At 44.6% G+C, this 15403-nt stretch overlaps 1 protein-coding gene and 1 long non-coding RNA gene across 2 annotated transcripts in view; both read left to right on the top strand.

Moving 5' to 3' along the window:
• LOC307215208 overlaps positions 1–15403 on the top strand; it is a 446900-nt gene that overhangs the window by 18269 nt on the left and 413228 nt on the right. The window lies entirely within an intron of this gene.
• RAB38 (RAB38, member RAS oncogene family) overlaps positions 1–15403 on the top strand; it is a 38190-nt gene that overhangs the window by 17220 nt on the left and 5567 nt on the right. Inside the window, exon 2 of the mRNA XM_079974199.1 lies at positions 255–535. Coding sequence (XP_079830325.1) covers positions 255–535 — 281 coding nt within the window. The remainder of the gene's footprint in view (positions 1–254; positions 536–15403) is intronic.

The following is a 15403-nucleotide window of genomic DNA, read 5'->3' as shown; positions in this document are numbered from 1 at the left end:
GGATTCTTGCAATTACAGCATCTCTGATGAATGAGCAACCAGCTTCCTTTTAAATACATCCAGTGAGCTCAGCACCTCCCGAAGCAGTCTGGCCAGATGAGCCTGGGATGAGATTCATCCAGGCAATGCTTATATTCTCAGGCATCCAGCCTGAATCCAGGAAACAAGCTAATCAAAAGATTCTCCCCATCTGTTCAATATTGATCTTCCTTTGTGTGCATCCACTTAACGGTGTGTGCTTTTGTCGTCTGTAGGTCAGGAAAGGTTTGGGAACATGACGCGAGTCTATTACCGAGAAGCTATGGGAGCGTTTATCGTCTTTGATGTGACGAGGCCGGCAACCTTTGAAGCGGTCACCAAATGGAAGGAGGATTTGGACACTAAGCTGAGTCTCCCCAATGGCAAACCGGTGCCGGCAGTTCTCTTGGCAAACAAATGCGACCAGGGCAAAGAGTTGCTGGTGAACAACGGCATCAAGATGGAGCAGTTCTGCAAAGAGAATGGCTTTGTGGGATGGTTCGAAACGTCAGCAAAGGTAACTTGTCCTTGCGATGTTTAAGGGGTCTGCACACGTCATAAGGTTGAAGTCAGGGTAGCAAAATGGCAGTTAAGAAGCTCAAATCATATATATATGACCGACACCCTTCTTTGGAAATTAAAATTTTCACAGTCACATGCTTATCCAAGCATGGGCTTGCAGTCTCTTCTTCTAACTTCCAAACAACTGTATTTTCTTCTCTTTCCAGAGCTCAGCACTTTCAGCCTTCTGTATCTCAGTTAGGCATGACTTGCAGCTCCTATGACAGATTTCCACTTTTATCTTCTCCTGCAGCTTTTGCTCTCTTTCTTTCAAGCAGAGAAGAACTACAACACTCTATCCAATTTAGCAGTGTTCACAGTGGATTCTAAAACAGAGTCACCTTGCCTCACATAAAATGGAGTCTCCTCCCATGTGACCAGCATTAGCCAATCCCATGAGAACTACTAGAGAACTCTCTGGAATTCAGCTACCAACCAATCAAATTTAAACACATGCATAGACAAGCATTTACAATTTCTGTGAATTAAATTACTATATTGTAATAGCTTCTGCTACTCAGCTGTGAATTCCAGTCTACTATGGTAGTGTTGGGGTCCCTTCCCACAAATCACAGTGGTTCGCAGGCTGTGTGAGTTGTATGCATTATATATATATATATATATATATATATATATATGGAAATCAAGTGCATGGCACATGGATCCCAATAGGCAACTTGTTCCATATCCTGAGCCACCATTTTGTAAGTGGCTCCACCATCCCCAGGCAACATTTTGCAGCTGACTCCAGCTGTTTGAGCTCAAGAGTTCTAGTAAAAAGCAAAGTAGATTTGAAAGCCTGAAGTCTGCTTATACCTGCTTTTTGTGGGAATGTTCAGGGCAGCAGGAGAGGCTATATTGTTTATTAATATCCTTCCTAACTTGCGCTAGCAAGTTCCTTTATGTAGCAGAGTTCCATTCCCCCTTTTTACATGCACAGCAGATAGCTGGTTGCAAGCTCGTGTGAGCTTCTCACTAATATACAATTCAGTCTGTCTCAGACTGAATTGTACATTGCTGGTAAGTTCCCTTAAATCCCTCTTAAAAGAATAAAGACGCCACAATCTTATTCAAAGTCAATAAAAGAAGTTTACCTTCATCAGTTCACAGCTGGATTCCTGAAGGCAGACTTAGTTACAAATATGTACATGTGGATCTACCCCATATGGGGGAATAACCCCAGTGCTTCTGTTAGCTGAGAACTAGCAGAGCAGTCCTAGCTAAAAGCTGGTCAAACGAAGAAGGAAGTCAAAAAGAGAGGGAGTTGCTGCATGACTCATCCTTTTGTTACCTGGATAGGTTAGGTCACACCCACCTTCTATCACATGCAAAAGATGCTCCAGCCAAGAGGAACAGGAAGTTTTGACTGGCTGGACCAAACATTCCCTCTCACGTCTTCTCTAGCATTTCAAGGAATGTTGTACTTGACTGCCTCTCATGGATCACATCCCACACTTTTGACCATGCTCTGTATGCATTCAATGCAGGATCAGGGAAAAGACCCAACCAGAGGCTTATGGGAAGCTCTCAGGCAATAGCAATCTTCCCTCCTGTATTCCCTATGCTCCCTCCAATATTGCAGGTACTATTACACAGACAGGGACACGGGTGGCGATGTGGGTTAAAACACAGAGCCTAGGAATTGCCGATCAGAAGGTTAGCAGTTCGAATCCCCGTGACGGGGTGAGCTCCCGTTGCTCAGTCCCTGCTCCTGCCAACCTAGCAGTTCGAAAGCACATCAAAGTACAAGTGGATAAAAAGGTACTGCTCCGGCGGGAAGGTAAACAGCGTTTCCGTGTGCTGCTCTGGTTCGCCAGAAGCAGCTTAGTCATGCTGGCCACATGACCCGGAAGCTGTACGCCGGCTCCCTCGGCCAATAAAGCGAGATGAGCGCCGCAACCCCAGAGTCAGCCACAACTGGACCTAATGGTCAGGGATCCCTTTACCTTTACCTTGTTACACAGACATCATCACTAGAAGCCACTCATATCCTCCATGAATTTGGTGTCCATCACTGCATCCTTTTTCAACCTGTTGACGGGTTTGCTTATTTTCCCCTTCCACTCCATGAATTGCCATTCCTTGTGATAAACTCAGCAGTTAGCATTTCCTTGTTACCCCTTTGGACGCACCGCAGCGAGAGCAAGGAACATAGTGACTTTCAGTAATTGCCTTCCCGAATGTATGAAGATCCGGCTGCTGGGAACTGAAAATGTATTACAAATGGAGCCAAATTAGTTAGTAAGTTCAGCAGGAGAGAGTGAGTGTAGAAGTGCCTCCAGACTCGACCAGTGAGCTTGCAAATTAACTACATCCATTTTTTTTTAATTTAAAAAAATTCTAATTATTTCAAGCTCTTAAATAACTCTATTGGGCCTCCAGTGTGCTTTGGCCGACGGCAAAGTGAAACCACCCACTACGGAGTTGAGAAAAATCAAGTTTTCATTTATTTTATGGAGGAAAGGTTTTTCCCCCATAATTCAGTTTCTCCAACACAGCCAACAACTGTCCCACTTAAGCAGCAGATTCAAGACATACCCATTGCAGGGGGCTGGACTAGATGCCCTTTGGGTTGCTTCCAACTCTTAAGATTCTATGATTCTACCAAAGGATGTACAGTGGTACCTCAGGTTAAGTACTTAATTTGTTCCAGAGTACTTAACCTGAAACTGTTCTTAACCTGAAGCACCACTTTAGCTAATGGGGCCTCCTGCTGCTGCCGCGCCGCCGGAGCACGATTTCTGTTCTCATCCTGAAGCAAAGTTCTTAACCTGAAGCACTATTTCTGGGTTAGTGGAGTCTGTAACCTGAAGCATATGTAACCCGAGGTACCACTGTACTTGGTCACAGGATGGTAACATTTCTCTCACGAGGTCTAGCGGTGCCTCCGAGAATAAATGGCTTTTCTTTATAGAACTCATAAATATAACATGTGGAATTCATTTGCCAAAAAAAAATGTGCTGGCTCTTGCTGACACAGAAAGGATCTGGCATCTTTGGGGAAAACAAATTTATCAATGGCCAGCAGCTATGGCTGCTGAGAATTGACCATCGAAGTTCAATGGCATTGACTTCATTCATTTGAAGCCTGGACATGACTGGGGCTTTGGGCTGTGCATGCAGCCCCCATCACATCAATGAGCAAACAAAGTAGTTCCATTGAACATTGTTTCCTGTTTCCTCTGAACCTGGTAGCTATTGTTTCCAGCTTCAGAAGAGGTCACAATAACAAAACATGTTTTAGTATGCAAAAGGAAAGGCTGTAAGTCAATGTTGTACCCTGTGTTGCTTTGAAGTTGACTTAATATTCTGGCTTGTTCCAAAGCTGTTGACCATAGTTTCCTAGTCTGGGCAAACTATACTTTTGGGAACTATAACTAGTGGAAGACTTCTTGCTTTGTTTCTCAGCTCTCACAAAGCGAGAGGTGCAGGAACTGCATGCAGTACCAAAAGCTTGCTCGTCTCTCAACTGCAATGACTACTGCAATGCGCTCTACGTGGGGCTACCTTTGAAGGTGACCCAGACACTACAACTAATTTAGAATGCGGCAGCTAGATTGGTAACTGGGAGCGGCTGCCGAGACCACATAACACCGGTCTTGAAAGACCTACATTGGCTCCCAGTACGTTTCCGAGCACAATTCAGAGTGTTGGTGCTGACCTTTAAAGCACTAAACGGCCTCGGCCCAGTATACCTGAAGGAGCATCTACACCCCCATCATTCAGCCCAGACACTGAGGTCCAGCTCCAAGGGCCTTCTGGCGGTTCCTTCCCTGTGAGAAGTGAGGTTGCAGGGAACTAGGCAGAGGGCCTTCTCGGTAGTGGCGCCCGCCCTGTGGAACTCCCTCCCATCAGATGTCAAGGAAATAAACTACTATCTGACTTTTAGAAGACATCTGAAGGCAGCCCTATTTAGGGAAATTTTTAATGTTTGATGTTTTTGTGTGTTTTTAATATTCTCTTGGGAGCCTTCCAGAGTGGCTGGGGAGACCAAGCCAGATGGGCGTGATATAAATAATAAATTATTATTAGGACTTCCGGGTTGGCGCCATCGCCGAATGGCGGACTCCCTCCGAGCTCCGGAAGGAGCCTGCTCGGCAGGGGCTGGGTTCTACCGCGTCGGTGACGCGGGGACCCTCAAAAACCATGGGCGCTGAAACCCATGGGCATGGTGACTCAGCGGGCACCATTTGCGCCCCCCGACCCGCGAAGGAGCCTTTTTAAAGGCTGTGGAGCGGGTGACGGGGGGGTGCTGTGAGTCCTCCGCTTCCCCTGCCGAGCGAAGCCGCATGCCATTCGACGGAGAGCGCTGACGTCTTCCATTGAAAATTTGGTCTTTAAAAGAATAACCCATGAGTAATTGGAACTTGGATTAAAAAAGGGGAAAAATTCTATTTAAATTCGGAGCGAGCGGGGGAGGTGAAAAAAGGAAGTCAGCCTCCCCCCTGTTGTAGAGGAGCTAAAGCAAAGGATTTGACAACTAAGATCGAGTGTAACCTTTTTTTGATAAAGTTATTAACTTTGCGATGGAAAATTATAAGACTGGGCTGGAGGAGAAAAGTGGAATGTGAATTAAAAGGCAACCCCCCCCCCCGGAAACCCCGGGAGCGATCTGAAAGAGTGCCGGGAGAGGAGAAATAGAGGTTTTGACAGCTGTCAAAGGAGCTGTCAAAGCGGAAGAACAAAAAGAGAACTTTGTTACGAGGACTTTGCTGGTCACATTTGTTACAAATTGGATATAAATTGTTTAAAACAAGGAATAATAAGTTACTTTGACTGTTGGGTGTGATCGGGAAGGAAACTGAGTTACTATAATCCCTCTAGAGGAGCTGTGGGACACTACAAGTATTGTTGGCATCGAATTTGAATAGGACTTTTTATCGCCTGGGAAACTGCAGAAATGGAACACCATTTTGTCTACAGAGGTCTACACACTAAAGGAGACAATAGATTTATCTATTGAAGAATGGAAGGGACTTGACGTAATGTTTTGTTCCTGAATAACAAAGCCTCTGCAGAGGAATTAGAAGCTTTTTGGAATTAGAACATTTGTGCAGGAGAGCAGGGGGAAAAAAAAAGAGGAGGAGAGAGAACAACAAGAACAATAAGAATAACAAGAACTGGACAAAGTTGGAAGATAGACTCCTTCCAAGATTGGACATGTGAAACCAAAGATGACCAAAAGATGGCAAAGACTAATAAAAAGACGGCAAAGCGGACTGGTGAAGGACTGTGGTTTAGATGTGGGAGCTCCAGGATGACAGTAGACATTGATGGACATTGGGAACGCAACCGGGAAAGGGGGGAGGGAAATTTGGAATCCAAAGGGTGTTAAATTACATTTTATTCTTTTTTTTAATCTTTCTGTTTATCTTAATCTGTATTGCATATTAAAGACGGGAACTCGTGGAAGGGAACAGGTCGATTTTAGGGGATGGGAAAATATTTTTTTAAAAATTGGGCCAATGATAATAATTTTAAAATTTGGGGTAAGAATTTGTTGAATCTATTTGAAAGAATTGGAATACAAGAGGGGGAGGGGAGGGGAAGTCCTGGAAAGATGCCAATGAAAATTAGGTTTTAAATTTGGATGTTTTTCTTTTTCTGTTATATTTGAAAATCTTTAATAAATATTAATAAAAAAATAAATAAATAATAAATTATTATTATTAAACAGAGGTATGCTTCTCTCAACTGGTCCATTGGGTTGGATCCGAAGCTACATCCCCCCCCAACTATGAATCTGTCAGAGGGAGGCCTTTACCATAACAGCCTGCTTGTGAGTTTTCCTTGGTCTCTACGGCATGTTTGATTCTTTCAAATCACCTTGGTTGAAGCCTGTGGTGCAAAAATTAGCTCAATAGGTCTGTCACCTTCTTACCTGTGAACTGTGGGATCCGAAGGGTGTCAAATCAATGGCTGAACAGGGGCTTTAGGATATCGGATTTCCAAGAGCATCAAGGAATTGTGTGAGAACCCTGTTCCCCTTAGTCGCTGGTACCGTGCCCCTTCTCTAAAGATGGAAAGCCGGACTTGGGAAAGTTAACTATCCCTAAATATAGGAAGTTTCTTTCTTTTTGACAAGGTTGAACGTTCTAATTTGTTAGATGGCAGATACCACAAAACCCCAAAGAACAAAAGATGCTGCCTTTTTAAAAATGTTGCAGTTGAGTCTATCTTTCATCCCCCCTCCTTTTTTCTTTTTTTTACTACGGTTTTTATCAAGAGGCTAGGAAAGACCTAATATATCCCATTAATTCCTTCCTGGCTTCTCTTTTGAGTGTCTTATGATCAGTCTGCTTCAAGGCTCCAGTAAGTCGATCACAGATGGCAAAATTTTTGAATGTGGCTGTTTTTGTTAGAGCATTTCTGATCGCCGTACACACAGAGAGACTCACACTGTTTAGTGTTGTTATAACTCTGTGTTTTATCTGAGCTGCATTAATGTGCATTTCTCTTTACGTTATTTATTGCTAATTGTTGTGTTATAGTTACAGATAGGTAGCCGTGTTGGTCTGCCATAGTCAAAACAAAAAAAATTCCTTCCAGTAGCACCTTAAAGACCAAGACTCTGACAGATTCATGTTGTGTTATAGTTGTCCACAGACTGCAAATAAAGAAAGTCAGATAGTTCCGAGAAGTGGTGCCCTGGTTTCTCCATTCCTAAAGTTGATGTTGGCTCTTTGAGCGAAATAAAACAGGCACTTTTACTGTTCCAATCTTATTTCCCTCCCCTGTGCTAATTGACATGGGCAAGGCAGGCGGGCAGGGAGAAAGGATTCAGCATCCCCTCCCCTCTTCAAAGCATGGCTCTACATGGCTTTAATCAGCAAAATGAAAACAGGGGGATCCTAATCATGGATCTCCTGCACAGCATCTTCATCAGCCTAAAAAAAGCAGAAATGTTTTTTTTTTTTTCCTTGCATAATTAGCTCTCTGGAGATTTAGGGGAATCTGCATGCAGTTGCTATAGATTTTGGAAGGAACGCCACATCTTGGCAGGGAGAGCTCAGACATAAATCTGTAAGCTTAACCTTAGCTGTTGTGTAGGAGGCCCTGCGATAAGCTGAGTCCAAAACATGAGCTGTTCTAGTAATTATTGCTAACGTCTTGCACATGGCGCACAGCCAATGCCATGCTCTGTCTTGATTTGTTTCTCCGTTTTTGTTGCCATTCATGCAACAAAATGAAAAGGCTTGTAGATCAGTGGTAGTTCATTGGCTTTGTGTACAAAAGGTCCCTGGTTCAATCCCTAACAGAATCTCTAGCTGGGACTGGCAGAGGTTCCCTGCTGAAAATGCTTGAGAGCCACTGTCTGTCAGTGTAGACAGTGCTGAGCTAGGTGGACCAATGTAAAAGGCAGATTCCTAAACAGTGGTTCGTCAGGTTACAAACACTTCGGGTTTTGCATTTTCAGGTTGCGGACCGTGGGAAACACAGAAGTACCGGAAAGGGTTACTTCTGGGTTTCGCCGATCTCGCATACGCAGAAGCGCTAAAAAATGCTGTGGGTTGTGGATGTGCCTTAGTCACGGATTACATCCACAACCCGAGGCTCCACTGTACTCCTTGAGGTTGTAGGTTGCTATCTTTCTATATAATAAAAATGTAAGGCAGTCACAGTGCAGCACCCTCTGGAGGATATGCCGTGCTGCATCACAGTCCTGGATTTGCATGAAATCGGGGTGCGGGAGGGCATTGAAAGGGAAGAGCTGGTTTTTAAATGGCCGTTTTGAACAACAGCAGAAGTTTGGAAAATGCAGGGATGGCGGAACTCAGGGGAACTCTGACGATATGTGAGGGGGATGAAGAAACTGCAAGGATGTGGGTTGCTTGAGGGAGCTGTTGAGGATATGTGAGCCTGAATGAGGGGTAAAGGGCAGGATGGAGGGCTGGCAGGGTTGTGACACAAGGAGGGGTGGGTGCCCCTCGTGTATACAGGTGTGTATGTGAGAGAGAACGATTTGGGTATTATGCAGGTACTATCTTAGTTTTCTAGGTTGGCAGGCGCTGGGACCGAGCAGCGGGAGCGCACCCCGCCGCAGGGATTCGAACCGCCGACCTTTCGATCGGCAAGTCCTAGGCGCTGAGGCTTTAACCCACAGCGCCACCTGCGTCCCAACCTAGCAGTTCGAAAGCACCTCCGGGTGCAAGTAGATAAATAGGGACCGCTTACCGGCGGGAAGGTAAACGGCGTTTCCGTGTGCGGCTCTGGCTCGCCAGAGCAGCGATGTCACGCTGGCCACGTGACCCGGAAGTGTCTCCGGACAGCGCTGGCCCCTGGCCTCTTAAGTGAGATGGGCGCACAACCCCAGAGTCTGTCAAGACTGGCCCGTACGGGCAGGGGTACCTTTACCTTTACCTTTATCTTAGTTTTCTACCTTGCCCCATCCCTGAGGGCAGGGGTGGATAGGAACCATTTTTAAAAAAGAAGAACACAGGAATGTTGGCAAGATAAAATAGCCACTTAAAATATATATAGGTGAAATCTGCCATTTTGTTTCGTTTACTTAAAAATGTTTTATTGGAAATTTATGAGCATTGCACACCATGAAGTGATCTTGATCTACTGTGTGTTTTCTAAGCAAGTGTGCCCCAAATACTCAACAAACACTTTCTCCCTGCAGTCCCCACACCCTAAATATGCTCTGAGAGTTGGGGACCCTCCGGATCAGCTTTAGGTGGTAGGGGCTGCAGTCGGGGAGGGGGCATCCCATTGGTTTGAGCAGGAGTCTGTTTATATCGCGGGTGGCGCTGTGTCTAAACTACAGAGCCTAGGGCTTGCCGATCAGAAGGTCAGCGGTTCGAATCCCCGTGACGGGGTGAGCTCCCGTTGCTCGGTCCCTGCTCCTGCCAACCTAGCAGTTCGAAAACATGTCAAAGTGCAAGTAGATAAATAGGTACCGCTCCAGCGGGAATGTAAATGGCATTTCCGTGTGCTGCTCTGGTTTGCCAGAAGCGGCTTAGTCATGCTAGCCACATGACCCGGAAGCTGTACGCCGGCTCCTTCGGCCAATAAAGCGAGATGAGCACCGCAATCCCAGAGTCTTCTGCAGCTGAACCTAACGGTCAGGGGTCTCTTTACCTTTACCTGTTTGTAAAGTTCTGGGTGTAAAGTTCTGGGTGTCCCTCAGCGAGTACGGTACCCTCTATCATAGAATCATAGAATCATGATTCTATGATTCTATGATTCTATCAGTAGGAGCATGCGGCTTAATCTCAGGGCTGTGGGTTCAAGATCTACATTGGGTAAAAGATTCCTGCATTGTAAGGGGATTGGACTAGATAACTCTCATGGTCCCTTCCAACTCTCCAATTCTATGATTCTATGAACAGGCAAAGAAGTATTTTCAGGGGTGTGTATGTGAGATGCAGAATAGAAGTGTTGTAAGTACACAAGATTTGTGCCAGCCTTAGTGAACCTGATGATCTCCAGCTGTTTGGGGCTACAACTCCTGCCAGTGCCGGCTGGGATTGATGGGAATTGTAGTCCAAGACAGTTGAACATAGACTGATCTATGCCTATTTTTAGCTCTGAGGTTTTGGAGGGCACTGAGCTTCATCTCTGAGAAGGAAATGGACCTGAATCCTGGTCTCCCCGCTCCAAATCCAGCATGTTTGCCACTACACTGCAATATTCCCCCTGCATGAGCATTTCCACTTTGCTCTGCTGACATTTTCTAAAGAAGCCGTTATAAGATAGCCAAAACTACTGCATAGAGATGAGATAAGTATTAGGTCGGTACTCAGGAAGTAATGGGCTTCCTTTGCAGTTCTGCTTCGCTTCCGTTGTGACACGTGGAAGCTGCTTCATGAGAACATGAGAAGAGTCTTCTGGTTCAGACCAACATCCCATTTACTCCAGCAGTTTGTTCTTCTGAGCACCGGTGGGCAAGAGCTATAACCAGAGCCTGAAAACATTTTGTAAAATTCATTGCAAATATACTAGCAGAAAACCAGCTGAATGCATCTCAGCTGATGATAGCTTCTGTTTGTTTTGGCCAGTGTGCTCCTGGGGTCTTACACTGGACCCAGAGCCATTGGAGGTATTCTCTTCCGACAATGGTCTGTTATCAGGGCTGGATTCAGGTTTGATGAGGCCCTAAGCTACTGAAGGTAATGGGGCCCTTTAGATGTCCAGCCGACCTTTGTCAACAACAAATTGTCGCTGGTATTTGTGTTCAGTATATGCTATAAGGTAATTTATGGACCTAATAGGTATCTAAAGCCATTTGCACATAACAAAATATGTATTTTATCATAAAATACATATTTTATGTAGGTACCCTATATATAGAAATGAGCAAACTAGTGATATTTTAGGGAGCAGGCTAGCAGGCGGGGCCCATTACTTACACCATAGGAGCCTACACAACAGAAAACACTGTTGCTGTATGTAGGTTTTATTTTATTTGTTTTTTATCTTATATTTTGGAAATGTACATCCAGGTTTTTTCCCCTTTAATTTTTTGGGGCCCCCCAAGAGAGTGGGGCCCTAAGCTATAGTTTGTTTAACTTATACGTAAATCCGGCATTGTCTGTTATGTCCCTGCTAGGCCAAGACCTGGTGACCATGGCAACCATTTATCTATCCTTCGCCTCATTTCAGAATCCAGAGGTCCAGATTGAGAAACATCTCTGTCCTTCCCATTGCAACAGGATACAAGCTGTTTATGAGTCACAGTTCTTCTGAACTAAAGATTCTTTTCATTTTCCTAGCTCAGAAAGCCCCTTCTTCAGCATCGCTGGATAGGGATGGGTGTATCTATCAATGTTGGTTTCTCAAATTTTCTCATTTTTCCCCTATCTTAATTTCTTTATATATATATATAAATTTTTTTTATTGGTTTTACATAAAGCAGAAGCAGCTTAGTCATGCTGGCCACATGACCCAGAAGCTGTACGCCGGCTCCCTCGACCAATAAAGCGAGATGAGCGCCGCAACCCCAGAGTCAGCCACAACTGGACCTAATGGTCAGGGATCCCTTTACCTTTACCTTGTTACACAGACATCATCACTAGAAGCCACTCATATCCTCCATGAATTTGGTGTCCATCACTGCATCCTTTTTCAACCTGTTGACGGGTTTGCTTATTTTCCCCTTCCACTCCATGAATTGCCATTCCTTGTGATAAACTCAGCAGTTAGCATTTCCTTGTTACCCCTTTGGGTGCACCGCAGCGAGAGCAAGGAACATAGTGACTTTCAGTAATTGCCTTAGTCATGCTGGCCACATGACCCGGAAGCTGTACACTGGCTCCCTCGGCCAATAAAGCGAGATGAGCACCGCAACGCCAGAGTCAGCCACGACTGGACCTAATGGTCAGGGGTCCCTTTACCCTTTACCTTTATCTGTTTTATATTCATTGTTTCCAAAGTTCATTTCACATTACAAGTGTCATTGTAACCCTGCCAATGATTTTAACTGTTTACAGTCGTCTTTTAAATATGTTTAAAAATTATTCCATTCTTTTAGACGTACTTGATTTTCCTGGTTTCTGATATGGTTTTTCCCCAATCTTAAATTCAGATCCCTCATATTTCCGCACCAAAAATTGCATTTTTTTTTAAAGTTCTCATGAAAATTGATCATCATTTTAGTGTAAATGTTCACATTTTTTTTCAAAGCAGTTTCCCCTATTACAAGGTTATATCTATACATGCATTTTTATGCACACAAAAAATGTGCATTTTTCTACAAATGCAAAATTCGGGGATGTACGAATTTTGAAAGATGCCTATGTTTCAGTTCGTGCATTGTTTTGGAGAGTGGAAATTATGTAGGTTCTCCTTTAAATGCAAACTGAATTGAATTTCTTTCCCTTCCCTGTTTCCAGAAACCTCCCCCTCAACCCCCCCAAATAAAAGCAGTCCAATCGGATTTCTCTTTATGCTGGAGGAATCTCAGATAAGCTTCCAGTGAACCCCAAGAATTCCCTACAGTTTGCATTGCTCTGTGTCAGGGCGACATGAAGGCCTTAGCATAATTTCAAGTGGGTGGCAGAGAAAATGGGGAAAACCCACTGCTGGCTTCAACTCTGCTCATGTGCAGTGCCTGACAGATTTACCTTCCTCCAGGAGAGTCTGTCCTTGACGGGGGGGCAAAATATTCCTCACCCTCTGCTTTTCCATTGTATAGATGTCAGTAGCTGGAGCTACCAAGGACAGGACAGCAAATGTAAATAGTCATTGTGATTAAGTGATTAGGACGCTGGCCTTCTGAACTGGCCTTTGACAGAACACACCCAAGGGTGGGGGGACAAGTCTCTGCAAAGTCCCCCTCCCTCCGCTTCCTTGGTGCCTCTTGAACAGAAGGCAAGGACCTGGGGCAATCTCTGTTAACGGAGGGTGGGAATTAAAAGCGTTTATTTGTTCTCTCCATTTGCATCCAAACCCTTCAGACAGAACGCTTCCAAGGGCAGCTGACACAGCAGCAATCAATAAAACAATCAGCGTTACAGAATGCAATAAAACTCAAGTTACAGCATGAATCTTAATGAAAATGAGAGCGATGAAAATGATCCATTCGAGGCAGGGAGGTTTTTCAATCGGCGGGGGCATCCTTAACCAAAAATATTAACTGTGTAGGTACCAGGTAAGGTACCAGGTTTTTTTGTGAGGGGGAGAGCATTCAGCATTCACCAGTGTCACCCAACACACTTTATTTAATGAATTAACCCTTTATTGAATTAACCCTTAAGTAACAAACTGAATGATCTCTGCTGTTGCACTTCCAGTACAGTGGTACCTCTGGTTGCGAACGGGATCCGTTCCGGCGGCCTGTTCGCAACTTGAAAAGAACGCAACCCATGTTTGCGCGGGTCGCGATTTGCCGCTTCTGCGCATGCACGTGATGTCATTTTGCACGTCTGTGCATGCGCAAGTGGCGAAATCTGGAAGTAACCTGTTCCGTTACTTCCGGGTTGCCGCGGGACCAACCTGAAAATGCGCAACTTGAAGCAAATGTAACATGAGGTATGACTGTATATAGTTTCCCCTGGGTTTCAAAAGACACACAATTCCACCTCACCATAAACTGCTTGACTGTGTAAATTCTAGACACAGCTTAACATCCCTAGACCATAAGAATCATCAATCCTAAGCGATTTACATGGCCAATCATAAACCATTTCATTTGGAAGTGGGAAGCAGCCCATGAAAACTAAAACTAATAATGGCACATTATGTCAGCAAAGAAAGCAAGGCACCCAGATGTAACAGGATTTATTTCAGGTATTAGAAATGAAAGCTCTAGGCATTAATGTTGTGTGTTTGCTTTACAGCTGTATGAAAAATGCAAAAATTATACTGGTGACGAATTCTGAACTGCAGCCTGAAATTGCTTGAAGGCCTATTCAGTAAAGTGTCATATTTTCTCTTCAGGTTAATGTTACGATGCTCAATAACGATAAACCTGGAAGTTTTGAGCATTGTGGTGTGTGTCCTAGTAACAGAACAGAAATCCCAAAATTGTGTGCCTAAATGTGCCATGGGTGGGACATGTACCATTGAAACTATTCTAGTACTATGTTTTTCTGCATAATAATAATAATAATAATAATAATAATAATAATAATAATTTATTTATACCCCGCCCATGTGGCTGGGTTCCCCCAGCCACTCTGGGCGGCTTCCAACAAAACACTAAAATACAATGACCTATTAAATATTAAAAGCTTCCCTAAACAGGGCTGCCTTCAGATGTTTTCTAAATGTCAGGTAGTTGTTTATCTCTTTGACATGTGATGGGAGGGGGTTCCACAGGGCGGGTGCCTATACCGAGAAGGCCCCCTGCCTGGTTCCCTGTAACTTGGCTTCTTGCAGTGAGGGAACCGCCAGAAGGCCCTCGGCACTGGACCTCAGTGTCCAGGCAGAACGATTGAATTTGTATTCCGTTTTCAAAAATGCATGATAAATTGATATGGTACAGTGGAACCTCAGTTGTTGAACGTAATCTGTTCTGGAAGACCGTTCAACATCTGGAACATTCGACAACCGAGGCTCAATGGGAGGCCGGCAATTTCGATGGAGAAACGTGCCGTTCGACTTCCCAGGCATGTTCGAAAATGGAAGTGTCCACTTTCGGGTTTTCAGCATCCGGGTTCTGAATCAATCGGCTTCGCTCGAAAACCGAGGTTCCACTGTACCAGTCTAATTGGATTGTGTTCAGTTTTCTGTTTATGGGTCATATTACTTTCCCATGGTCCGCCAAAGAATGTGTGAGCTTTCCATCTGCTTAGCTGCTGTGAGAAAAGGATACTAGGTTAGATGAGGCTTTGGTCTGGCCTACCTGGGTTGTTCCTAGGTTCTTAAGTGTGGTCTTCTGAATAGGGTTGACTGTGTTGTATGGTGCTGCCGTGATCGGGGTGAGGGGCGTCTCCTGAAATGAGGCTGAGGAATCTTACACCAGTGATGCTTCACTTGTTTAAGGTTCCTCCACCCAGTTTTCAGAGAGCGGAGGAAATATCAGTTGCTCAAGATGCCTTCAGCTCTAAGCATTCCATGACACCTCGACAGTCACTTATGGTCAACCAAAGGAATTTGCAGGTCTGTTCAGAATGTTGTATGATAGACTCAAGTCCTTTGAGGTTGGTGCCTGCTATCCATCCTTCGTCACTGTGTAAGCTGTTAAATTTCACAGTGAGGTGCAAACGATCAAGAGCCAATATCTGGCCGGGTCCACCACACATAAGCATCTCTGAATGCAGTCATGCAATTAATTACCCTGGAATAAGTATTATAGACTCATAGAATTGTAGAGTTGGAAGGGACTCCAAGGGTCATCTAGTCCAACCTTCTGAGGTGCAGTAAACATCTGCCCAAT

Source organism: Podarcis cretensis (assembly GCF_951804945.1).
Source record: "Podarcis cretensis genome assembly, chromosome: 4".
NCBI lineage: Eukaryota > Metazoa > Chordata > Lepidosauria > Squamata > Lacertidae > Podarcis > Podarcis cretensis.
This window is presented reverse-complemented; position numbering and strand designations above follow the sequence as displayed.